At 41.3% G+C, this 26,369-nt stretch overlaps 1 protein-coding gene across 1 annotated transcript in view; it reads left to right on the top strand.

The window, feature by feature from the left end:
* The first annotated feature begins 3,503 nt into the window (after positions 1 to 3,503).
* The window catches only part of MAPK11 (mitogen-activated protein kinase 11), a 32,318-nt gene continuing 9,452 nt past the window's right edge, over positions 3,504 to 26,369 (top strand). The window contains exons 1-9 of the mRNA XM_082781103.1: positions 3,504 to 3,687; positions 16,999 to 17,128; positions 18,068 to 18,126; positions 19,316 to 19,427; positions 21,844 to 21,873; positions 22,006 to 22,053; positions 24,435 to 24,549; positions 24,673 to 24,744; positions 25,554 to 25,633. Coding sequence (XP_082637229.1) covers positions 3,575 to 3,687; positions 16,999 to 17,128; positions 18,068 to 18,126; positions 19,316 to 19,427; positions 21,844 to 21,873; positions 22,006 to 22,053; positions 24,435 to 24,549; positions 24,673 to 24,744; positions 25,554 to 25,633 — 759 coding nt within the window. The 5' untranslated portion in view covers positions 3,504 to 3,574. The remainder of the gene's footprint in view (positions 3,688 to 16,998; positions 17,129 to 18,067; positions 18,127 to 19,315; positions 19,428 to 21,843; positions 21,874 to 22,005; positions 22,054 to 24,434; positions 24,550 to 24,672; positions 24,745 to 25,553; positions 25,634 to 26,369) is intronic.

Here is a 26,369-nt window from a genome sequence, read left to right on the forward strand (position 1 = left end):
AGCAACATCAGTTTCTCCAGTTTAAATATCTAAGATGTAACGTGACATAGTAGTCTCGAATGGGAGCAGTTTATCTGAATCAGCTTGGGTAGTGCATAAGGTTACCAAATGGGTATTTGGTGGCAAAGGGCAGGTCAAACTGGTGTTAATAGCAGAAATAAGAATGACACCACCTTGCAGGCAAATGCAACAAGCGTCCTGTAACTCAGTAACAAAGATATACAGTCTCCTGCAAAGCAGTCTCATGCAAACTGATGTATTAAGACCAGCTAATGATTGACTTGCTATTTACTGAGGGCTCCATTAAGCCTTTCCTGTTGCCTGTACTTCGTCTTTTAAGTCGTTACAAACAGTGACAGCTTTCCTATGTAATAATTACATATTCATAGACATGGTCTCAGAAATTCACAATAACCTGAAAATAAAACCAGCACTATAGCTAATTACCACAATGTTTTATTGTTCTCAATAATGTATATAACATGCCAAGATCAATTTTTCTTTTATAAACATGTCAAATATTCCTTACAACATCTTCAAAAGACAGCAGGATAGAAAACATCTTCATGGTATTCTCAGTTTTCTTTTCCTGTTATTCATCTGAGGTGGTTATGGTGAAATCTATTCATGGGCATCTCCAGTTCACAATTATCTCTGTAGCAGATCTAGCAGCAGAACCAAGGTGGTTCATCCTAAAACTTCACTGATATTTTGTAAATCTTTGGTTAAAGCATCCCCCAGTTTACAACAATTACATTGAGAAGAGTCAGAACTCTGTTGTGCTGACATCCGATGTTTTCCACAGCCTGTTTTAAATCAGTCCTGGTTTTACAATACCATGAATCTGTTTCCAACCAGAAAATGACATGTTTTTGGTATTTATGTGGCTCTCTCTTCCTTTGAGTTTCCATGTTTTATTATTAGCATCAATGAAGAGTTATGCATCAGGCAGTGCAGGCAGGAAGGGGCACTTACCAACACAGTGTCCACTATCAGTTTTATGGCTTCCCCTGGCCCATGGTCAGCCCTGAAGTGGCTTTAGGTGCAGCTTAATGTGGCCTTCTTTCATGTACTGGAAATGAAAGTTCCTAAGAAGGCAAGTATATACAGAGGAAGCCGTGACCTTATTACTTCCTTATTCCTTCACACCTCTTCAGAGTGTGCTCACACTCTTCTCTCTGTTGTACATGTAAACAACTGGCCAGCCTGTAAAACAGGATCTAGCAGAAAAGAAGATGGCTCACTGAGAAAGCAGCTTCTTGCTTTTCATCCTGCCGCCTTAGCTGAGTCAGCAAGGATGGAGGAGCTGTTCCTCCCACAGCAGAAAAGGAGGAGCAGCTGGATAGGGCTTGCTTTACAGGAGGTGTTGGGAGACGTGTAACCTATCTAGCCCTGAAACAACTCTAATGTGTTGTCCTCCACAGTCCCTGGGTTTCTGCGGCTTAATTTTATTCCCTTCAGACTAATCATATAAGGATTTTAGCTCATGATCTTTCACAAAATCTTAGTTAAAAGAAACTAATCCTACTGAACAGAAATGTCAGTATAATTAATGCAGGAGGGTAAACAGGTGGTTACTGGGGTATAACGGGGATTCATTTTGTAAGCATGCTTTTTAATATCTCCCTCATTACATGGAGAAGAACATTGTATACATAGTATCCAATAAAACACAGTAATCAAACACAGTCTCACAGTAATGATTGTAACACAAATATCTGACAGAAGCTCACAGAAGACAGGAAATTGAGAGAGACGGTAAATATCAATGACAAAAAAATAACTCCTGTGGGAATTGCATGATTAGAAGCTTGGGCAGATACGGATAGATTTAACTTCCAAAAATCATTGCTGCAGTTAGCAAGAAACAATCTAACACTTGGCTTGTGGGTGAAGGTCAGAGGCTAAAACACTGCAAGAGGCTAAGTACAGTAAATCAGCAGGTAGGATTATTTGCTTCATTTTTGGCACTGTAAAACATTTTGGCCATCTTACTTTAGGAGGGTAGGGAGGAAATACTTCTTCTTGGCTTCGTATAGAGTGACTGTACTGATATTCTAACTTTAAAATTCAATATGGTAGTTCTGGGAAAAACAAGATACATAAACGAGTTATTAGATTTTTCACACTTGCCACTTACTTCGTGTACTATGCCCAGAAATTAACAGCACAGAAATTGAATTGTGACCAAGGAGCAGATTCTAGAGGATCAGAGGTGTTTGTTGCACTAGAACAGGGTAGAAACAAAAAATTAGGTTGTGGCTTTAGGATTACTTAGTTCTCCTTGTGTGGATGGTTCCAAATGACTGTACTCATGTCGTTCATGTGTTGTTTTTTTTTAACCTGAAATGCAATGAGCAAATGCTAGAGTTGATAGTGCTGTTCATTCAGGTAGTCCTGGTATGGCAGTCCTGCCATGCAACAAGGTCTGGGATTTCAGAGCTGAACTTGAACTATACAGTGCTTGGAGCATCCATAAAGCTTGCCTTCTGGCTCATTATGCTTGGAATTATTCAAGTGTACATGTTCTGTATACTCACAGTGATGTCCTACCATAAGGCTGAGCACTCCTTTGTTGAAATGAACTGCAATTTTTGGTATAGAAGCATAAGTGGCCTTATATGAAGCTTTTGAAAAGACAGGATCTACGTTCCCTGCTGCTTCAAAGGCAGATGCAGAATAATCTCCATACAGGGAATCTATGCAAGCAGGCCACATACAAGTTATTTAGAGGTGCTCAAGGGAGTGTAAGAAGTTACGAAAGGAAATTATACACAGGCAAATACAGGGGTAACGCTGCTGATCCCACAGGCAAATATAGTGGTAGCACTGCTGATTCCACAAGTCACTGAGATACTGGATTGGTGTATTTTGAAAACAAACAACAACAAAAGAACCACCAACAAATAAACAAATAGGAGAACATTTTAATTTAGATGGTGTGACATTTTCAAGATTTTTCCCATCTTTATCTTGAGGGCTTGAGACTTTGGTGAAGGGCCTGGAACACAAGTCCTGTGAGGAGAGACTGAGGGAATTGGGGTTGTTTAGTCAGGAGAAGGCTCAGGGCAGACCTTATTGCTCTCTACAGGTACCTGAAAGGAAGGTGTGGGGAGCTGGGGTCGGCCTCTTCTCACAGGTAACTAGCGGTAGGACTAGAGGGAATGGCCTCAAGTTGTGCCGGGGAGGTTCAGGTTGGACATGAGGAGACATTTCCTCTCAGAAAGAGCAGTCAGGCACTGGGACAGGTTGCCCAGGGAGGTGGTGGGGTCACTGGCCCTGGGGGTGTTCAAGGCGAGGTTGGACCTGGTGCTTGGGGACGTGGTTCAGCGGTGACACTGGTGTCAGGGTGACGGCTGGCCCAGCTGATCTCGGGGGGCTTTTCCAACCCTAGCGATGCTCCGCGGGGCGAGGGGGTGGCCGAGAGGTGTGCTGGCGGCTCCGCCACCGCTGGCCCTCCGCCTTCCCCTCCCCTTCCCCTCCCGGTCCCGCCTCGCTCCCCGCCCCGGCTGAGGGGCGGCTGCCGCTGCTGCCGCTGCTGCTGCTGCCGCTGCCGGCGGCGGCTCCGGCCAAAATGTCCGAGCGCGGCGGCTTCTACCGGCAGGAGCTCAACAAGACGGTGTGGGAGGTGCCGCAGCGCTACCAGAACCTCACCCCGGTGGGCTCCGGCGCCTACGGCTCCGTGTGGTAGGTGCGGGCCGGCGGGAGAGGAGCCGGCAGCCGGCAGGTGCTGCCCGGGGGGGCCCCGCTCCGCCCGCCCGGCGCCGGGCACACAATGCCGGGCCTGGCCGCCGACCTGCGAGCAGCCGAGAGGGGCTCGGGGCGGCTCGCCCGGGGTGGGGAGCGGGGCTGGGAGCCGGGGAGAGGGGGGGGGTCCCCGGTGGCAGCGGGGAGCGGCGGCGGGCGCTCTCCCTTCAGCACGCCGCCCGCCCGCCCTGCGTCCCTCACGGCAGCGCGGGGCCGCCGGCCCTGCCTCGCCGTAACCCGGGCAACCGGGCAGCCCCTCAGCCTTCCGCAGGGAAAAGTTGGGGGCCCCCCTGGCGGCCCGCTGGGCTGGGGGGGAGCTGCCCCAGCAGCTGAAAATGTTGCACAGTCATGGTGCCCCCCGTGGGATCCCGGCACTTGTCCCCTCACCCGGCCGCGGTGCCCGCTTGTAGGGTTCGGGGGCGGGCTGTAGGGCTGCCTGTTGCCGGCCCCCTCAGCCCCGCTGCTCGCCCCACACGCCCTACATCTGCACGTGTGTCCCAGAGCTCCGCTTTTCCTGGCAAACGAGGCGATGGCAGCAGCACTGAACAAAGAATCGGGACGAGTTTTCCCCTCAGGAACAAGCGGGGTGGCTCATCCCCCCTTGGGGACCCCCCTCAGGCGAGGCGGGCTGCAGACCGCTGGGGGACAGAGGGGTTTTGCTGGGGAGCTGCAAATTAGGACAGAAGGAGGCCCCAAGGACTTTGGAGTCTTATTGTTGCATAAGGGTTTATCACATCTCCTTATCATACAGCCGTTTCCGTTTTTTTACTGAATTCCTATAGCGAGTTTGCAGTCTGGGGAGCTCCCGGTGCAGATCAGGCTCTCGCTTTCATGGGTGATGCACGCTTTGCTTGTAAAAGTTTTGAATCAATGTTTGGAAATAAAAGTAATGTTTAAGGAGTTTCTGTAAAAGAAACTTTTATAAGCTAAGTCGAAGTATGTAAAAACAATCTATAGCGGGCCTTTAAGCAAACGTACTGTACAAAAAAGGTTTCTTTAGAACTTAACTGTTTGCCGTTGACTAAACTTGTGAGTAGTCTCACTCACTTTTTCCTCTTCACAGCCAGATACCAGAGAACATTTGTGGAGTTTCTTGTTTACTGCTTCCTTCTCTAGCTCCGTGAAGTGCCTCAGTTACACGTAAAATAGGAATATGTATTTAAAAGCCCTCCGCCAACCAACATAAACACTCAGGACTAGTGAGGATTATCTTTTAATTCTTCTCTTCTTTATTATTCTAGTTCTGTGTTTGCACCAGGGAAATCTAGGCAAACACTGTGTAAATATTGATACCTCTCACTGTAGTTAAGGGTAGAGTCCTGTGTCTATCTGATTGTTGTGAATAGTTTCACAAGGACATAGTTTATTTAGAAGACAAAGTCTTAGTTTTCTTTCTCTGTGATTTTACAAAGAAGGAGCTGGTTATATAGTATGAGAAAAAACTGCTGTCATATTCCAACGAAACCTGCATTTCTGATTATTTTTCCTGTTTACACTTCCCTAGTCTTAAGGGGAAGACCTACTCTGCTGAATTTTGTAATGAGATGTCAGGACTTTTGAGAAATTGTGAAGGAAATGAAAACATGTGGTGGTTCACTTGCAGCACAGCTGGCGTTTTGTTGTTGTTTTTGTGTTTTGTTTTGTTTTAAACACTGTTAGTGTTAATTTATTGTACCTCCTTCTTTGCTGTCTGTGAAACAAATCCCAGTATTTTGTCAATGGAGAAGCCTAGAACTGGCATGTAAAATGAAGCCTGGAAGATGCTATAGGAAAGCTTTATTCTAAAATATATGTTTAGGAACTAAATAGAGTAATAAAATATTGCTCTACATTAATAGCCTTGTTAACATCGATGAACTATAAACCCAAACAGATCGTGAATGTGAGGAAAAGGTTCACGTCTCAGAAAAGCCATCTATTTTTAGTCTCTATTGAAATTGATTTTTTTCCCTCTATAGGCACATGCTTTACTCAGGAGACCCACGAGACACAATTGTTCCCTTGAGTAATATTCTATATTGCTTTTGTGAATAATTGTACTCCTATTCAGTAAAATGTCTAAAAACATGTTTAAGTCTTACAGAAACGACTGGAATTAAACAAATTCTTAAGTGCTCTGCTGACTAGAAGCCAAAGTCCTGAGCTCCAAACACTGGCTTTAAAACAGGAACAAAGTTGTTGTAACAAATCTTTTTTTTTTTTTTTTTTTTTTTTACCTCAGGGAACCTCTTCTGTAGTCTTACCCTTTCCTTTTTTACAGTAAATTGTCAGCAACATCGGATACACTTGTGCAACTCAAGTGATACTTAGTAATAAGAAGTATAAGGCAAATATTTGCATTTACGTTAACTTCTGATTGCCCTTTTCTTTGTTTGCAGCTCAGAATCTATAGAAGAGTTTGTGTCAGGAGGCCACATTTTGGCCCAATTTATTGATGTTTCGTAAGTCTCATACAGTTTGCATTCAGATTGATTTTTACATACCTCTCCAAAAGTGAATTGGTTTCTAAATGCCAATGTTGATATCTAGCACAGTGCTTCCCAGTATGCTTTTCTTCTTTTTTATTTAGATGCAGATATGTATAAAATATCTGCCTTGGTACCAGGAGCTTTACTGCTTTTCTCACTTCTAAAGCCACATCATACAGAAAAGTCCTTCTTGGAAATCCTGGAAAGATCACAGCCGCGCTGCTGAAGGGGGTTGCACTTCAGCATCCACGTGAACCAGCAAGAGAACTGTGAGCTCTTTCCCTCGAGTTCTGCACTCCTGCAGTACCCTTTGCATTATTCGTGTATCGTAGCTGGCGGATGTCTTCCCATTGGCTGCTCTCAGATCTAATTATGTTTTTAATTTAAGGGAAGAATTAAAGCCCTGTGAATGCATGGGATGTGTGTGGTCGTTTAATGACATTTAAGGTGACCAATGCAGTCTTCAACAGTACATTTTTGTCAATTTTTCTTTTTTCAGAAGTTGTTTGTATTTTGGCATGTATCAAATCTACCTGCACAACTGTTTCTTTTGGAGTCATCTTCTTTTTGTGCTATCACTTTGTTTACCAGGTAGATTTATGTATATATATTTGAAAATGATTCTTCCTTGAACCCAGGCTGTTAAATTCTTAAAGTTTCCTTGCACAATGTCCACCCTCAGAGTTGGATTTCTCTCTCACTGAAATCAGAGATCTGGTTGACTTTTATAGACCATACCCTATCCCTGCTAATTGTGAGTTTTTAAAAGGTTTTTGGGTTTATGTGCAGCATTTAAGCTGATAGCCATTTAGATGGAAAACATTCAAACTTTCAGAAGGTAATTTTCATCTACAGTCATTTTGTTGCAGTTCTAGAGAAAAGAGACAGAGGTCAAGCTGTATCTTAAACTCTTGTCTCTCGTGACTCCATCTTTTAAGTAATATTTCTGATTGTGTTCAAGTCTTATCGACTGCTCTGGTGGTACTGCTCATAAGCAAGATCCCCAGCCTGCAGCATCGTTGCCTCTCAGCTGTGTCTCCTTTCTGGATCCCATGTTCTCTGGCACCTGTCCACCTTTCCCTCTGGGACTTGGTGTTGCCACCTGTCTGAGAAACAAACAGCTCCTTCATCTCTTCTATTGTAAAGCTTTTTATTATACCCCAAATGATGTAACATGGATAGCTCTTTGCTTTGCTGTTGTGTTTTTTTAAAGCCTGTACTCTTCTTTTCATGCCAGCTTTTGTAAACTGTCTTCCAACCTACTTAATCCTACCTTTGCCTGGGAGGTACAGACAGCCTTCTGCAGCACGCTCTCTCTGATCTCTCCAACGGGTGATTTCCCATTAGCATATTGAAAGCTCTGTTTCCTGCCTTCCCTGGAAAGAAAAGACCTTGCAAGATTAACAGAAGTGAGTCAAGGACTTCTTCCCGAGCAGAAACTTATGTGCTGTTTCCTCAGAAGGTATCAGTTGTGCTTTCTCTGTGCTGATTTTTCCGTACCTCTTGCCTTTCCTCGGGCAGTCACTCTCCTTTACTTTTAAGCCTGTGCAATGCCTAGCACAAACTCAGGTTGCATAATACATTTTAAAAAGCAGCCTGCTAAGTCAGAGGGTAATGACACAGGCCTCAGTTCGGGAAGCGGGTAGGCAGAGCCTGCCCTAAGCCATTTGCACAGTGTAGCACTTACACGGGCCGGTCCCTTCATCCCGCTAACCGTAAGAGCGTGCTTAAGGGCCATTCAGTTTTTGTCCTGGCTTATCTTGTGTAAAAAATGGGAGGTGGCTTAGGCTTCTATTTTGCTTTGAGGAAGTGCGAGTGGAAAAATAAAAGCAGAAGACTTCAATCCTGAAGTTCAGCCCTTTCTTTCCCCCATCCACACAGTGCTGTGGTTTCTGGCTGGATTGTCACTCGTGATGTATGTAGGGCAGTAGTGTGCAAGACTGGGACGGGAGATTACCAAGGTTGTCCTTGATGCTGAGCCAACTGAGTAGTGTGTGAGTTTTTTAAAAACCTGATATAAATTGATATAAATTGTCTTTGACTAACAAAGCAAAAAATTCCCCCATCCAAGATTGCACTTGGTGACTTTCGTATGATAACATTTTTAAAGGGACCTTTTACTTCACCTTAGGGATACTAAGTGTAAGATTTCAACTCTAAGATCACCTTACTGGAATTACGATGTGTGTCACTGCAACATTCCAGGCTTGTTTAAATAGTACATGCTAAGATAAGCTTTTGGAGTGGTGATAACACACAGCTCCTGCATGTAAATACAGCTGGAAGACCGTGTAGATCTTTACAAGCTAAAGGCAGGATCCCAGGCACGTGTAGAGCCAGTTGACTTCAGTGGGCTCAATAAATAAGCGGGGAATAAATAAAAAGAGTGACATGGTCGATGTTACAGGTTAGGGGAAGGATCTTTGCAACAGGATTGCTAGAATGAATGGATGAAGAGAAGTTAAGCAAAAAAAATGTTGCAGAGTATGAAAGACTGTCAGAGGAAGATGACGAAATAGCTGTTGGGAATGAAGACACTGTGGGGTTTGCAGCTACAAAACCAAGGGATGTCAAGAATTCAAGAAGTTTCATGAAAGAAAGGAAGAAGGGAAGGAAGGAAGGAAGGAAGGAAGGAAGAAAGGAAGGAAGGAAGGAAGAAAAAAGACAGGAGAGAGTTTCTGAGCATTGGCCGGGGAGGCAGCACTGGAGAGCCGGGTGAAGGTGGCTTTGCTGGAGCACCGGGATGGAGTGCAGCCCGCAGGGGACTCCTCCCATCCCGTTTTACTCTGCGTGTTTTCCAGTTGTTCAAACAGCGTAGCGACTGACTTTGGAAAGGAAAGGGAAGAGGGGTGGTAATCAGTGGAATCGAGGTTTGTGTTTAAAAAGTGTCTAAGAGTGCTTTTAGTGAAAGATATTGAATCAGAAAGGAAGTGTTTGTGGGGAAGGATAAGGAGGGCTGAGAATAACCGGGGCTGAGATCTGTTGGTAGGGCGCCGTCACTAAGCCCATGGAGTACTTGGAGAGCAGATGAGAAACACCCATATGTGTGTGAGGAGTGTGGTGGAAGGAGCTGCAGGGAGGGTGAAAAAAACACAAGCTCAAGAAGTGGGGAAGATCACTTTGTGTTTTGCTGGTTTTAATTCGGGAGAAATTAGTGAGACCTTCTTGAGAGGGCGGGGAGGCATGAGGTGGAAAATTGATGAGGGCCACAAGACATGCCAGTTGTGGCAGAAAGCAAGAAATAGGGAATTACAGCCTTCTGTGTGGTCATAATAAAATAAAAAATTCTCTGAGGAGGGTCTCTCCCGTCTCTACTTCAGCATAACTTGTTGTAACGTGCACCTTCCTGGCCGCATGGTATAGCAGCAGCATGTCTTACTGCTTTCCCCTCCAGCCATCACAGCTGATGGTGGCTGCAGTTGCCCAGGGTGCACAAGCCCTTTCCAGAGTCTCAGAGCCTGGTCGCTTCCACAAAGCTTCCCGAAGAGCTGTTTGCAGTTTCAGAGCCCTGAGCTAGTCGGTACCTAAAAGCCCGTGTCCTACTTCTGGGTATAGGCTCGGGGGAGGCAGGGCGCTGCAAAGCCCCTACGTGACCTGAGAACAAAGTGCTAACGTTTAATATTTTGGCCAGCGTAGGGAGAGAAAACAGGAAATGCGAAGGAGAAGTGGGGGAGGAATAGGAGAAAGAAGGACAAGAATGCAAGTCAGATTTAGTCTGTTTAGATTTATGTAATATATTTGAAAGCATTAATGTTTCTCATATTAAACCTTATATCCACATTACCTGCTAACATCTCTAGCTGTAGGTTCTGAGCCCGTAATTTGTAACTACGTGGCAGCCTTCCCTAATGAAATGCCGAACAGAATACAGTCGTCATTAGCATTAATCTGGCTTTGTGGCAGTTGACTGATTTTCTTGCTTAAATACCGGCACTGGGCTTACAGGCTATCTAAAATACACGATTATTTTAGTATCCGTGAGTTGGCTACATGTGCTGAGGAGGCTGACAGCTTCTGACCCCAACCTTTTGTATGTTTTTCTCGCAACGGTAATTTTATATGCATCACTCCCACTGCTATAAGCTCTACTGGCGATAACTTCACCTAGAAAAGTGTGACTGCACTCCTCTAAAGTTATTTGAATATTTAAGTCACTGTGGAGACACAAGAGACAGACCAGAAGATGAAAAAGAGCTCATAGATTCGGGGGCTGATACAGCATCATTATTACTGTGTTATAACATTAAAAAAAGATTGGCAATGCCTGTAAACAAATGGAGAGCAATTATTTTTTAGTACCATTGCAATGCCTGCCTAAGAGTATGCACTTGTTTTTGTGTTGGTTAATGAACAATTGTGTCGCATCTATAATAGATATTTCCTGCTTTTATATTTAGATCTGGTGGTAAATTAATCTGAGATAATTGACAGTGATTGAACTAAAGCCAAAACAATTGATGGGAGTGCTCAGCGCAGTGTGTTAGAATAATATCCAAGTGATAGGATAGAATTTTACAATGCAATAACCTGACACCATCAAGGAAGGTTTTCTTCTCTAATGGGAGATCAGCGCGTTGTTTCAGAGGTGCCCATTACTCATCCTCCCACCCTTTGTCTTGTTACTGTCTCCTTTTTCTCTGTGGGTTCCTTCCGATGCACATACGTGTTGTGATTTGTGTGGTTTCGTTAACAAATATAAACTCTGTACCACAAGTCTGGCTCTTGGGGGTGGAAATCACCAGTTTGAAGTTGTGTGAAGTAACAAAACCTTTATAAAGAAGAAACGAACACACCAGTTACTGGATTTACTTTGCTGCTTAGCTTAAGTTTACTGTGTGGCCTTGTTCTGCTGTTCTCTTGCTGCACTGCCAGTAGCTGTTACGGTACATTTTCTGGTGCTGGGTAGATGCTGTGTGTACTTTTTTTAAGACTACTGACAGGTTGGCAGGGACCTCTGGATGTCCCCTGATCCAACCCCCATTCAAGCAGGGCCACCCAGAGCAAGCTGCCCAGCACCACATCCAGGCGGCTTTTCATCCCTAAGGAGGAGCCTCCACCACCTCCCTGGGCAGCCTGTGCCAGTGCTCAGCCACCCACACAGCACAGAAATGCTGCCTGGTGGTCAGAGGGAGCCTCCTGTGTGCCAGTTTGTGCCCATTGCCTCTGGTCCTGTCCCTGGGCACCACTGAAAAGAGCCTGGCTCTGTCTCCGTTGTACCTTCCATTCAGGTATTTATATATACCTGAGGAGATACTCCATACTATAATAATTGGTAGACCCATTAAAAAAAAAAAAAAAAGAGCTTTATTTAAAAAAACAGATGAGCAAGATCCTGGAGAAGACCCAGAAGACAAAGATCACAAAGTAAACCTTGCAAACAAAACCCAAAAGCCTTGTTATTCATGTGACGACTTTAATTAAGTGACATTTGTGTGAGCTGTAAAAAGAGCTGTCATTCACTGCAGTTGTGAGGAACTGGGCAATAGAAAATGTCCAGGACGGGATTCCTGTGTGTGTCCCTTTCCTAATTTACTTCCCAATGCACAGTGCAGTAAGGACTGTCTGTGGTAGTGCTTATGTGCTCTGCATGCTGACCTCTCTTCTGTTCCTTCCCCCCAGAGCTTGCTCACATACACCCTTCTGCTGCTGTTACCCATTTTTTTTTAGGAAATCAGGATGTTACTAGGGGACATTTGGCCACAAGGAGGTTTATGTCTCCTGTGATGAAAGGAGTCGAAGAGTTTGTGAAAGGGAGCTTAGGTCTGTGGATAAGAGCTCAAGGTTGTGGCTGTACCAAATATGTGGCAGATATTCTGTGTACTTCCATTTCATTTTCTGGATGTTACCTTCTTTCTTACCAAAATTAAAGCTCTGCTCATGCGAATCTGTGTTTTGAGCATGAATTACATTCCATTTGCTTTTGTTTTTTCCCCTTATACTTACATGCAATGGGGAGTCTTCACTTACTGGAGGAGTGTGGCCCCTGGATTGACTGGTGAAGGAAAGAAACTCCTGTGTTGTGCTGCAGTGAAAGAAGTAAAAACAATAGCCTCAAACATATGTATCCTAGACCTAGTAGCATCATCACATGGAACAAATTTAAGGATCCACTCGTGCATTGTATTCCCTCCAAGTTTTGTGTAGGGTGTCCAACCAGTTGTCAAACTTGTGGTGCCATAGGGGTAACAGCCTCCCGAGCTGGGACACTGAATTGTATAAAATAAATCAGAAATGTTAGTCTTCTCTGCATTTTTTTTTTAATTAATCCAAAAATAATCTCTTAGCATAAGAATCTCTTGGAATAGTTATTTGTACAGATACAGTGCTCCCGCAAACATAAAATCACTCTCTGCAGACTTACGGTTGTCTGGGGTGATGGGGTGTTACGGACAATCAGCTGTTAGAAGCTGGGAGCTCCCTGCAGGGGCACCATCCTGGCACTACACGTGATCAGCTTGGGTCATGCCTTCGTCTTGCATCAGCTAGACCTGAGCTCACTCCCGGAATGAAGAGAACTTACTGGACCAAACACTTCATTCAAGCTGAGCCTTTTCCAGGTGTCTTGTGTAGTATTGTGCCCAGCTAATGAGCCCTCCCAGAGCCCCAAAATTAGTGAGGTCAGGGACAGGACCTGCTGATCCCATGAGCAGTCTTTCCTGCATCGCCTACTGGAGTTTACGAAGTGGGACATGAGTTGGCTGCATGCATGGCTCGATAGGTTGGGCTCCCACAAGCAGCCCTCCAGCTGCTGAGAGAAATCTGATCTAAAGGCTAAATAGCTGTAGCTGAATAGTGTGCTCCTAATCCTAAAGCCCTGGAGGATGTGACCGGGCAGCACACGAGTGGTTTGTCCAGTATTACCGGTCCACAACCACAGGGGATAAACTGACCACGGACACTGAGGAAATGACTGTATGTACAGTCAATATTTATAAACAGCAACTACTAAAACCCATGCCCAAAGTCATGAGGTTAGCACGAAACCTGGGCATTTTGCCTTCTGAGTTTCTGGGCTGCGTAAGCTTTGTTTGTTCAAACTTTTCTCTGAAAGCCTACGAACAGGAGAAATGTGCATATAAATAGAGATTCTTCTTTCATCTAGTGGGACGTCAACAGAAGTGTTGGACGCAGGAGCTGACAACGCTGGAAAGGTATCTCTAATTTAGGCACTGATTGAAAATTACATCAAGCAAAAGTCTCCAATCTGTCAAAACGATGCCGTCCCTGCAGGGAGAACATCGGCTCGTTTATATCCTTGATCTTGGAAAGGACAGGCAGCAAAAATGCCTGGCGTAACTGCCTGGGGTTCTAGGTCAAGAGCAATCATGTCTAAAAGGGCTATTGCTAAGATTGATACAAAACTGTTCCTGGTAAAATAAAATATAGTTTGAATTGTGTTTCTTTTTGTGTTGCGATAGGAATTCTGTCTAACGTGGTGTTCCCACATACTGCTGAGGCATGAGGGCGTGCTGCTCTGTGGTAGTGGTAGAAATACCGACAATATGCAATTAAAAACTCACTTTCACTGTTTTCTATGAATGAAGTGTCGAGGCAGTATCCCTTTGCAAGTATCAAAGTTTATCTCTGTGGTATTATGCCGTCCAGCTACATGAGATAATGTAACCATCAGCAGCCGGACACCCGAGGATAAGTAACCTGAGAGAAACTCGGGTAGCAGCAGGTGAACCGCTGGGAGGACGCTTTGTGGCCAGGTGGAAGCATTTGTTACACAGCTGGCTTGCCAAAGGAGCTCCCAAGGACCCACAAGAGTAGAAAATGCCTTGCAAAAGGAAAAGGAGCTGTGAGTTTCTGGCAGTTGTTGGGGAGATGCTGCAAAGGCCAAGCCTGACAGGGAAGTGCCCTCAGTTTGAAGGCAGAGATGGGAAGAATGTGAGTGCCGTGCATTGTAAGGTGAGGGTCTCCAACTCTTTTTTTTTTTTTTTTTTTTTTAATAACAGTATGCCTTTGGCTTGTTTGAAGGAGCTGTTTGGGCTCGTTTTCATCAGCAGCTGGCCGCAGGCCCCAAAGGAAGGGTTTCTGGTGGCACCAGGCAGAGCTGGGCCCTCAGAGCTGCCATGGCCAGCACCAGAGGCCTGCTGTCCGGGGAGCCGGTCTGGAGGCCACATGATCTGAGGAAAATGGCACAGAAAGGGACACAGTTAGTCCTGCTGCCTAACAGCTCACACAGGGGGTCATGAGGGACTCAGGGGACAACTCAGATCACAGCTGTGATGGTAGAACAGGGAGAGGGAGAGACTGAGTCCAAACTCAGAGATGGGAAGAAATGAAGGCAGCAGCCTGCTGCCTCCGAGCAGAGGTCACAGACACTAGCCGCCCTTGGATCTGAGAAATAAAAGAGTCCTAACAAAGCAAAATCTATTGTTTTGAATGCTTCAGAGTTAATAACTTGAATTATGATGATGGTAAATGAGGAAAAAGCTTGAAGGCATTAGCTCTGATTATCACTCGCCACAGTTCCTTGCCTGTGAGGGAACGCGTTTAAACCAAGACCGCTCCTGGCCTGTTCAGCTGCGGTTCATCATTTCCCATTGGAGGTCAAATTCAAGTTTCTGTTTGCTTTTGTGTTTTTGTTGTTGATGTTGTGGGTGTTTTTGTTGCTGTTGGTCCTCATGTGTTTCCATCCTGGGTCTAAAAAGCTGCTGTCATAAGAATTACTGAAAGTGGAAAATAGTTTATACCATCTGAAAGCTTTGCAGCCTTGAGTCATACGGAGGGTAAAAAGCAATCTGTCTTAAAGATCAGCAGTTTTTAAAATGCTGAAACCCACGTTTGACCTTAGAATTGGGAGGAAAGGGATGTTTATCATGATAATGGGATTTAAAGCCTAATTCCTCCTAGCCTTGTATAACGTACACAGTATTTCACAAACCGGTACAACAGTGAGTGGGAAGGCTTGTGAACTGCCAGAATAGTTGAGATGTTAAGCACAGATTGCTGTTTTGGGCAATTTTATTTATTTATCTGTATAAACATTTCCTTTTTACTGGAAGAAGTTAGAATGGATCTAGCAAGCATGTATTTCTGAGGCTCTGGTGCTCTCCATTGGCTTCGTTGACCAGGATTACACTCATGACAATTTTGTCTCATCTTTGTTATACTAACAGCGAAGCATTGGCTTCCCTTTTATTTCTTCAGATTGATATTTGCAACCTTCACATTGTGTTTGTGGCCACTCATGTGGTATTTATCATGTCTTTATTGTCAGTTCTTCTTGCACCATCCATTCCTTGAGCTCCTCCACACATTTGAGTAACAGTGTCCTCATATCCTGAATAACTGTGTCCCTACCCTTCTGTCAGAACAAGTGTCTTATCACGTCCCTTCCACCTCTCCTCAGGGTGATACGGGTCTTCTCCTACTTCCTATGCTTTCTTTCTTCTGCTCAGGGAAAGCCCTTCCTGAGGTGCTCTGCAAAGCCACAACTCTCTACACCTTTAAAACTTCCCTGAAGATCCACTTCTGAGATGCTTGCAAGAAACTAGCTAAGTAACCTGCTTATCTATTTCATTTATCTCGTGAGTGACTCACTCCTTCCATGGTGCCTGCAAGAAACTTGTTGATTAAATCTACTTCCTCTTACTCTGTTTTTATTGAATAAAACACTGCTGGATTGTGCTCTGCATTGGCCTTCTGAGAGATTCGGTGAAGTCTAAGATAGCTGGATCATGATCATCTTTTTGATGTCACTGTTCTTGCTACCCATGTGTTGTTTGTATCTGGTTTTGCTTCTCGTTAGAAACACTGCCTTGTCCTCTAGCTGACTGGAAATGAAGAGTTTCTGCTGCACTTGGCTCTTCATGACTTTCTGGTGGACCAAATACGTGTAGGAGTCCACCACCTTGGAGCTGATTGTAGGCTTGGTGCAATAGTTTGGGAGCCACTCTAGGCAAGACAGATCTTTTTGTCTCTAACAGGTGATCTTACTGCAATTCTCAGGAGTGTTTTAAACACTGACCATGAGGAGCTACTAGCATCTAGTGTGCCTATTGACCATTGTCATCCTGTACTGTGCATTTTTTCATGTTATTTAATTTTCAGTGTTTTGTAACTCAAAAATGTTCTGGAAGATGAATACGCGAGGGTTCTGTGCTTGCTAATGCTGTTGCTAGCAATTGCAGATAGTGTTGTCTACAGTTTAAACAGAATTTCTAGGCATTAGAATTGAACAAAATTTTAATTTAATGAATAACAATTTAAAGCAATTCTTTCTGTAATATGAGAAAGCAGCAAACTGAAGAGAAAATAGCAAACTGAATATTTTTGTAATCATACAGTTTAGTGTCATGAAGTAAAATATAAAGGGATTGTTTCTATTCCTGTGCTACATTGCAGACTGTATTTATCTGTGCCGTGTTGTATTTGTCATGTCTTGTAATGCACAAAAACCACCAGTGGGTTTCCCTTTCCCGCAAATGCTTACGTCTGTATTTAGTGTCCTCTTCCGTGGGACATCTCCATATGTATGAAGTTAAGCACGTGCTTTATGTCAGCAGGATCTGTGGGCTGCAGTTCAAGGCATGTACCTGTTGTTCATTTGTTACTGGCATTTCCCGAGGAAACGTGATGGGAACTGTCTTTGAATGCTCATGGTTACTGCTGACTAGCTTCCCCCAGTTGCAGTCCATGAGCAGAAGGTAAAAGAGGGCAAAGGAAGGAGCAGGAATGCCCTGCAGAGTTTAAATTTGTCCAGAGAACTACAGTGAACTAATGGAGAGCTTTGAAATAGAACATGCCTTCAACATAGACTTTTTTTTTCTTGTAGTTCAGCTTATGATACCAAAACAAGACAGAAGGTGGCAGTAAAAAAGCTTTCAAGACCTTTCCAATCACTTATTCATGCAAGGAGGACCTACCGAGAGCTTAGGTTGCTGAAGCACATGAAGCATGAGAACGTAAGTGAAGAGTGAGTGCTTTTCCTTCTGATTTTTATGACACAAGTTTGTAATATAGGCTGAATTTCAATTAGGTACAGTCTTGTTAGGAAATATATACAGCTCTCTTTCTGGCTACCCAGAATACCTGGACCTAGCTATCTCATCTGTAGCAAAGTCACTGACTGTAAAGTAGAGGCTTTCAGTAAAAAGCTGCCTTTTTATTATAAAATGATCCAGTTTGATCTTGAATATCCAGCTAACAAAATCTGAAACAAGTGGTCCTACTCTTCTGTAACTGAAGTAATAGAGTGTTCTGCTCACTGCTGTTGGATGCTAATGAAACATGAGTCCAGGAAAAGAAGAATACCTCAAACATGCTTTTGCTGAATTTGGATTCTACTGAGAAATTAAGACAGATACTCTCATTGAAATTAGGGACAGTGTAATAGCTAGATGAAAGATAGTGGAACATCAAGCCCCAAACAATTCAGAACTTAGGCCTAAGTTTATGAGACAGTTTATTTCAATGAGAGTATCCACTTGCTTAAAAGTAACTTGATGAATGGAGGCCTGAATAAAATGCAGTGGATAGAAAAGTATCATGCAAAAGGGATGCTAAAATGTTAATTAACAACAGAACAAGATAACCTGTGAAATTGTGCATAATATTAAGTATAGTGAGTATACAAACCAACTTTTTTGTAGTGAGACATTACCTTTGCTGTCTTTATCTCTGACCATCTAAAGTCTTGTTCTACTTCTTGTAATTAATACATTCTTTTAATTAGCCATGGAAATAGCTGCCTCTCTACCTGCACAAACCACCTGTTGTTTGCAAGATGAACATGTGTTGTGTATTTGTACGCTTCCTGTCAAAAATTCTAAGCACTGTCAGTACTAATTATATATCACTTTATGTATTTATAAAAATAAAATGTCAATTCTCTTGTCTTTCAGGTTATAGGATTGCTAGATGTTTTTACACCTGCAACATCAATAGAAAATTTTAATGAAGTGTAAGTAAAATTTTAAAATAATTCTGACTAGTTAGTAACTAGGTACCTCTCTAGTTTTAAAAAGGAAGAACATACTTTTCCAATAGACTTGAAGCCAAAGTTGGCTTTGTGTGAAGAACTTTAATTGTAAATCTTTTCACATTTTTTCCCTAAAAGGAAAAGCAGGAGAGCAGGCCTCATTTTCTTACTTTTTTAAATGATGACATTATAGCTGTCTCATAAATGGGTTGGTTTTGCATAAATAGCAGTAAACTTAGAACTTCTTCAGTTCAATTATCTGTTAGCTGTAGATTATTTTTTCAGTTACATGGGATTGTTCAGGAATGCAGGAAAGTATCCTGTTGGCTAACTAAAGCAAGGTAAATTTAGGCTAGATTCCTGACTAACCTAGGGCTGGTTGTATTTCGGTGTTACTCAAACAGACCATTTATACTGAGTTGCTCTTGGTTTGCATCTGGGATAAGCAACTAGGTAAGTAGCTTAGAAGAGAAAATAGTAACTAACTTAAAAATAAAAATAAAAATTGTTGTTGGTGATGGTGGTATTATTGTTATTATTTTATTATTTTAATCCATTAAAATTATTGGCCAAAGTTCCTTTGTCTAGAGGGCAAAACTTCACAAATGAGAACTGGGAATGGTAGATGCATACTTTTATCCCAATGCTTTTTTTTGGAACAGAATCAATATTTCTGCAAAATTTCTCAAAAAATAAAACTTCCAATGAAGGTGGGGAAAGAAGTTATACAAAATGCTGTTATTTCAACCAATCCTATGTTAATTTCCATCATCAGATATTCCAGTGCCTCACAGAAGCTGTAGGTTTGATGTCCCAAGTTCACACTTTTGTGTTGGGTGAGACTTCCTATTAATCTCAAGACATGAGGCTACACTGAACTGCTGTAACATGTCATGGAGAAAACACAGTTAAAAACTTTTAATGTACCATAAGGATTTTTCTTTTTCTTGACATTAAATCTCATAGCTGTGATGCCATTATTAGAGCTCATAGCTGACTGGTGGGACATAAACCCTGTATGAGTAGAAAATGGAAAAGGAATCTACATGGGAGTGTGTAGTTACTCTTTGGATGTGCTGCTCTTACAAGGATTTCCATTCTGCCAATCTTAAATGAGTTTTTGGTTTTTTTTTTTTTGATTTCTTATATAGGGTCTGTTTTGTTTTCGCAGGTATCTTGTGACAAATTTAATGGGTGCTGACCTGAATAACATTGTGAAGTGCCAGAAGTTAACAGATGACCACATACAGTTTCTCATTTATCAGTTACTTCGAGGTCTTAAGGTACTGGTTGAATACAAGGGTATTAGAGGCAGCAACCAAAATGTTGTAGTAATGACTGGTTCATTGCAGTGACAGTGCTTAAAACACTTCTGTTTGTGTTAAGAGCGCACAGATAGCAGCAATTGTTTCAGAAATTGTTTTTTTGCTTACCAGAAATAAAACCCCAAGCCTACAAGTGCTGACATGCACAATGCATGTGAATATTTCCCTTAAACATTAACTGTAGATCAGTGTCTATTTAGGCTACTATTGAAGGAGGTTCACTTGTCTTATGGTCTCTCATGTGAGCAGTGTGTTTTAGACATTTCCTCTTTCAAGAGAAAGTAGTGAAAAATTTTCTGAAGAATGTGAAATTGATAAAGCATGATATGGTAAGTAGTTCACATTCATGAAAGACATGAGACAGTTGGAAAAGCTACACCTGTGATTTTTGTAGAGATCATCATGAGTGAAAAGATAGCCAAGTTATCTGGGTTTGTTGGGAAACTTTTGAAAGTAATAGTTTGTCCTAGCAATGTACAATGTTACACACAATCACATAGGATTTATTTTGCCTGTAAAGTCATTGTTTCCTTTGATCATAGCTGTTAAGATGTATAATCATAGCTGTTAAAATGTATACAAGTCAGTAACATAGGCAATTGGCAAAGAAATTGTAGCAAAATTGTCTTTCTAAAGAACTAAAATGTTACCATCTTCCAGACACTAAACATAAAAGTGTCTATAAATAGGAGAAGATTTTAAAAATGCTTCCCAGTACTAGGTGATAAACATTTTTTAGACCTACATTGAGAGTTCTTGTCCAGGTATATGCAAAAAGAAAAGAAAATTCTGCTGCTTTAGTACTTAAATTTATAATATTTGATACTTTTGACATGGAAAATTAACTGCATGTTTGAAAGCAAGCTGGGATAAAAGGCTCTGAGATGTAGTTACTGTGTGGTTTTGAGCAAGTCACCTGATGCTTGAGAGGGTAATTGCTATTCATGCACGTGGGTTCTGTCAATTTAAGTGCAGATTTTAGTGAATAAGAATTGCAGAGCTGAGCCCTTAATTGCTTTGTCACATTTACTTAAGTTAACAGCTTAACTAGGAAGATGGATTCCAGAGTTAATTATCCAGCATGCGGTTTTGAATGTAAGAGTACATTGCATCAGAGCTAAAAAGCAAGAAAAGTTGTGCTGCAAAGTGAATTCTGAATTTCAGAAATGCACTAGCTTGTTTCCAAGGGGAGGGGTTGATTGTGGTTTGTCTCTACTGGAATTGAAAGTCTCACATCTCAGTGGCTGAACATTTGATCAGAGATAAGTCCTTGTTTACATCTAAGCTGGGGTCATTACAACTTGTATTCTTATATCCAAGTACGCTCTGGACTCTCTGGTCCAGCAGCACCCATATAGGTTTCGAGCCCGGCAGAAGCCTTCTGAGCATCAGGAGCATTAGCTTGGGATGGAGCAGTTTGGCAGACCGCTGAGCTGGCTGCTTGGTGCTACCTACAGCAGCTGTTGTCTCAGCAGAACCTACACACAGCTAATTCTGTTACAAGCTGTGTTCTAGTTTCCTCTGCTGTTCACAGCTATTGTGAACAGCATTTAAGTGTGTCCCTACCCTGTTTATAAACAGTGCATAGGTTTGGAATGAAAAGAATGCCATTTCGTTTTCTTGGGGTTTTTCTCCAGTTGATATACCCATTTTACAGGTAATCTCTGCTCCTAGGAAAAAGATAAATTCTTCTTTAGAGAATGGAAGAGAATGTTTTAGAGCACTTACTGATCCTTGTAAGATTATACAGATAAAGTGGCTGTTGATCCTAACAATTGAACTATGGGCAATTACAGAGTAAGTAAGATTTCCTCAGTCCTTGAATTTTAATATTTTATGTAAAATAGCAAAAACGCTAAACATTGAAACTGTGCTTCATGACCCTGCTGGAAGTGGATCTGAAGCAACACTGTGTCCTAGGTGGTTTTTCTAACCACTAACCTGTCCAGGGGTGCGCCTGCAGTCAGTGTTCATGTATGGATTTATGTAATCTAGGAGTCAGCTCCACTGCTCTGTAGACCCCTGACTTCACTGAGATCTCAGCTGATCAAAATGGATGCCTAGATAAGACTGAAGTAAATTTCAAACAGGTCAGAAACTTTTGACAAAAGAATTATCGAGGGTGTTATTATTTATAATAGAATCTAGTGTTCATGGCTACCTTTTTTGAAATATCTATCTCTGGGTAAGATACAGCAAGTAGGTTTTGAAGTTAGGCGTATCTCCATTTGCCCTGAAAATTTAGTGCGACATAAATCTTTGCTGTGTACAAAACCATCAGTCCCAGTAGCAAAAAGATAAATCAAGTGGCTTAAGTCTTTCTTCACCTCTGACTTCAAACCTTACCTTCTTTTTTTTCCCTTTTGTGTTGCAGTATATTCACTCAGCTGGAATCATCCACCGGGTGAGTTCATCCATTGCTATAATAAACGTGAATGAAGCGTGTCCCTCCATGCATCAAACATGTTACCAAGACATAGAATATATCTTGAAAGGTTAAAATGGTATCTGACAAACTGTCTTTGTTCTGGTACAGGACCTGAAGCCCAGTAACCTGGCTGTAAATGAAGACTGTGAGCTGAGGGTAGGAATCATGCTGTTGTGATGAAGAATGTTGTGTTACCTTTCAATATGACGATTTCCCGAGGAAACACTAGCTGCCATTTTTGCTTCTGATTCCAGTAATTTTGTGTGTTTGCTAATGCTGCTCCCCTGACATAAAAAAAAAAAAATGTTTCTATGAACATGTTTTCCTCCAAATGTTAATTTATTATCAGCATAAGTATCTTTGCAAAATGTTCATCCCTAGTTCTTCACAGATAGTACATAGGCTAATCATTTGGCCCATGAGACAGTACTTAATTGAGTACATCTTGAAATGTTGACCTATGATATCTACATCTGCCATATTTAGATGAAGCCATGCAGCAGCTTTCATTTTTATATCTACAGAATGCACAAGCTAAATTAAATAGAAATGGTATGAGAAGATACCGGTATTACTGCTTGAATCACCACTGTAAAAAAAAAAAAAAAAAAAAAGCAAAATACTACAATCCACACTTCTCAAGTACTATCTCAATGTATATGCCTATATAAATACATAGCATTCTGTATCTGTATGATACACTATCACATAATAAGCATGAGACTCTAGAGAAAGAAGGGATGTCTTCCAGCTTTCTAAGCCTTTAAACTGAAAAATTAGTAGTTTAGCATTTTTCTGTGACAGCCAGAAACATCTTTCTCTCTGTCTGAGATTCTGATGTAATCACTTTATTCCAGTTGCAAGGGATTTAAGAAAAGATTCCAAATATTATGAGAACAGGAAAAAAAAAAAAAAGGAAGAGTACTGAATGAAAGCAATGCAGTTAGATTCATGTGCTAATCCTAATCTGTTGTAAGAAACTGGAGTTCCTGCTTGGTTTAGTGAGAGTTGCAGATGCTAAGCAAATGTCATGATTATCCTTTAATGTTTTCATGCATGTATGTTCCACATCTGTGAAATTTTATGGTTCATCTGGTTCTGATCAATCCCCTCTGAAATGTGTGCTGTGCTTTTGTACTGTAAGAGACTTTTAATCTTTTTTTTTCCTATTATTGTATTTGTGCACATCTCTTCCTAGCATTTTTTACAACGTTCTTTGCTTTGTTTGTATTTATAGCTTTACTTCCTCTGATACCAAATTATTTTCTAATAGAACAAACTAGTGGATATTTCCAAGTACAAGCAAGAAGGAAATAGAGTCACAAAGAAGGAAAATGTGTGTGTGCATACACATTTGGTAGAACACATCAGCTGTTAAAGAGAAATATTGCTGAAACTTAATAAAGGCATTAGTACTCAGGTTTCAAGCCTTTATTCATGCCTTATTTACCTCTTGCATTTTTTCAAGAAAGATAATGCCTTAAATGTTTATTAAAAATAAAGATGTTAATTTATTATTTATACCTTAATATTTTTCCTTAAGCTTTTTATATCTTTAAATTGGATTATAACAGCAGAATTTTGAATAATGCTTTTAAAATTTTCATGCTCCCCGTGAAAAGGATTTGCCGGCAGCTTAATAAATAGAACTGGATCTCATCATGGGAGGTTGTGGCTGATCTTAGTTCATATTTCTATTTGAAGAGATACTAAATAGCTTGGATGACTGACTTAAGCTCAAATGGTACTCTTTCACAACCGTATCTCTTAGAACTAGGAATACCTTTTTGCTCCATAATTAGTGCTGCACAGACTAATCAAAAATTGGAAAGCAAAGAAATGAGCAGAAAAAAAATTAATTGAAGTAACTTCCTGTCGGTGTAAACTTAGCAAGGGAGAGCATATGGAGGGTAACATTCTGCCTTCGTGCCTATGAGTAATATGTGTACCTAAACAGAGCTCCGTTGTTGTTTCAGTGGGGGAGTTCTACCGAAAACAGATGGTATGTGATTTAAATGTACCTCGTTACGCAGGATATATGTTTCCCTCCTAGTGCCATCAGAACGCTGCGTGATTTGGGCGAAAGCTACCTGCATGCAACAATGCCTAGACAGACACGAGAGGGAAACAACAGAACTTCTGGGGGTTTGTGATTAGCCTGCATGGTCTTTAAATGTTATGGCTAGTGGCATTTGTTGTTGGCATTTTATACAAATGTTCCCAGTTGACAATGGTTCATTTTTATAGCAGCGGTGCTTCTTTTTATTAAATAAATGCTGGAGGAAAATTGAACTTGAGGCAAAATGCAAAATTTTTCTTAGAGGACAAAGAGCCAGATTCATCACAATGGAAGTATCTTTATATAGATCCAGAGACTGCACATAGCAGAGAGAGCAGATGAGTTCATCCACAGTGTTGTGGTTTTACCTCACTGATAGTGAGGTGCTTGGACTGCTGGACAAACTCAGAAATAGCTAATGGGGAAATAAGCACCTATAACAAAAGTAACGAGGGATTTATTTATTTTTATTCTGTAGATTTTAGACTTCGGTTTAGCTCGGCAAACTGACGATGAGATGACTGGGTACGTCGCAACAAGATGGTACAGAGCTCCAGAAATTATGTTAAACTGGATGCACTACAACCAAACAGGTAGACTGTGAAAACTTTCATTTCCCTACAGCTGTATATAGTTATAAATTTAAACTTAGGGTCAATTCTACTTCATGATCTCTTTGATTCATCATACACATTTCTCTCTCCAATTTTTGGCAGTTGACATCTGGTCTGTTGGATGCATCATGGCAGAACTATTGAAAGGGAAGGCCCTATTTCCAGGAAATGATTGTATCCTTAACACAAAGCATAAAATACAGCTGTAGAATTTCTTCTCATAGCTCAAGAGCTTTATTAGTCTCTGTTTTAAACACATTAAAACCACAGTCATTTTTCAGATGTTCAGCTAGATGGTAGCTGTGCTTCAAGCTGTTCAATTGCCTGATAAGTGATACTTGGAAAAATCAGTACATCTAGTTTTCAAGAAACAAGATATTTTTGCTCTAAAAAAATATTGTCTACAGTTATAAGATTACATCAAATAAAATTGTAAAATAACTTTGATTCTGTAGGGAAAATATAATATGCTTTACAAGTTGTATATGACAATGAAAATTGCACATTTGAATGTTTTTAATCTTGAGAGTAAAATAAAACAGATTTTTAAAACTAGAAAATGGGGATTTTCCTTTTACCAGTTCTCAGATTAGTAATCTAGCCCAATTTGGTATAATGTGCTGTTTTCAGAAATCCTTCATATCATTTAAACATAAATGTGCAATTAAGTCTAACTTTAAGAATATGTTCAATTGGGATCTAGGACGGGCAAGCAATATTTTGCATGCAATGTTCTCACATACAGGTACACCTGACAGAGATTCACGTAGTGCAATAGAGACAAAAAGAATTTAATTCTCCAGGATTAGGTTTACATAGGTATGAGCTGATATCATTCAATGGACTAAAATGTAATTGTCTTGCTTAATAGTTTTAAACATCTTAACCATCTACATGAAAATTTGTGAACTGTTTAAACCCAGAAGGATTGTGTTGTTGTTTAATTTTATTACACTGCCTTTAGTTTTCCTGAAATAACATAGATATCGATCAACTAAAGAGAATAATGGAGGTTGTGGGTACACCCAGTTCTGAACTTCTGAAGAAGATATCATCAGAACATGTGAGTTCACAGCTTCATTCAGCTAACTAACTTTTTATCATTCCTCTGTCTAATTGTACATCACTGGTTATGTTACAGAGATATCTGATTTGGAAATGAGCAAACGCTTCAAGGTGATCTCTTTTTTTACTGCTAGAATGGCACCATTAAAAATGTTCTTTGCAGAGGTATCCAAATGCCTTGACTGTCAACTGGATTAATTTTAATAATTGTTCGCATGCACTCCATTTTTCAAAGGGGTTTTGCAGTTGATCCTGACGATCGTTTATTTTTCTGCTGTACTTATAAGAAAAAAAATCAAACTGATGTTCAGCTCTATTATGTCTCCAGTGATAACTCTAATGTCTAACAGCTGCATTGTAAGTAATGAGATGTGGAGTTGATTGACAAAGGCAGGTAATGGGCACAGCATAGAAATTCAGATAAACAACACAAAAAACTCCTGAGCTGAAGCTGTTTTCTTAAATGTTCTCTATATAGACCTCAGCCCAATACTGATGGCTACTTTTCAGCTCATGTTTATATTGATGGGCTTTCATTGAACTTAATGAAGATATCTTAGTTGTTTAAGTAAACAGACAGAACGTGAGCCAGACCAACACTGTATTTCTTGAAGATCCAAGCATAATGAAACCTCATCAGCACCAACCAATACACAGCCCTAGAATTTGTGAGTACTGAGCACTTGAGAATGGCTGGGGCAGGAAGGGGATCAGTCCTTGCACCAGGGGGTTGG

This window comes from Aythya marila, assembly GCF_965140915.1.
Source record: "Aythya marila genome assembly, chromosome: 1".
NCBI lineage: Eukaryota > Metazoa > Chordata > Aves > Anseriformes > Anatidae > Aythya > Aythya marila.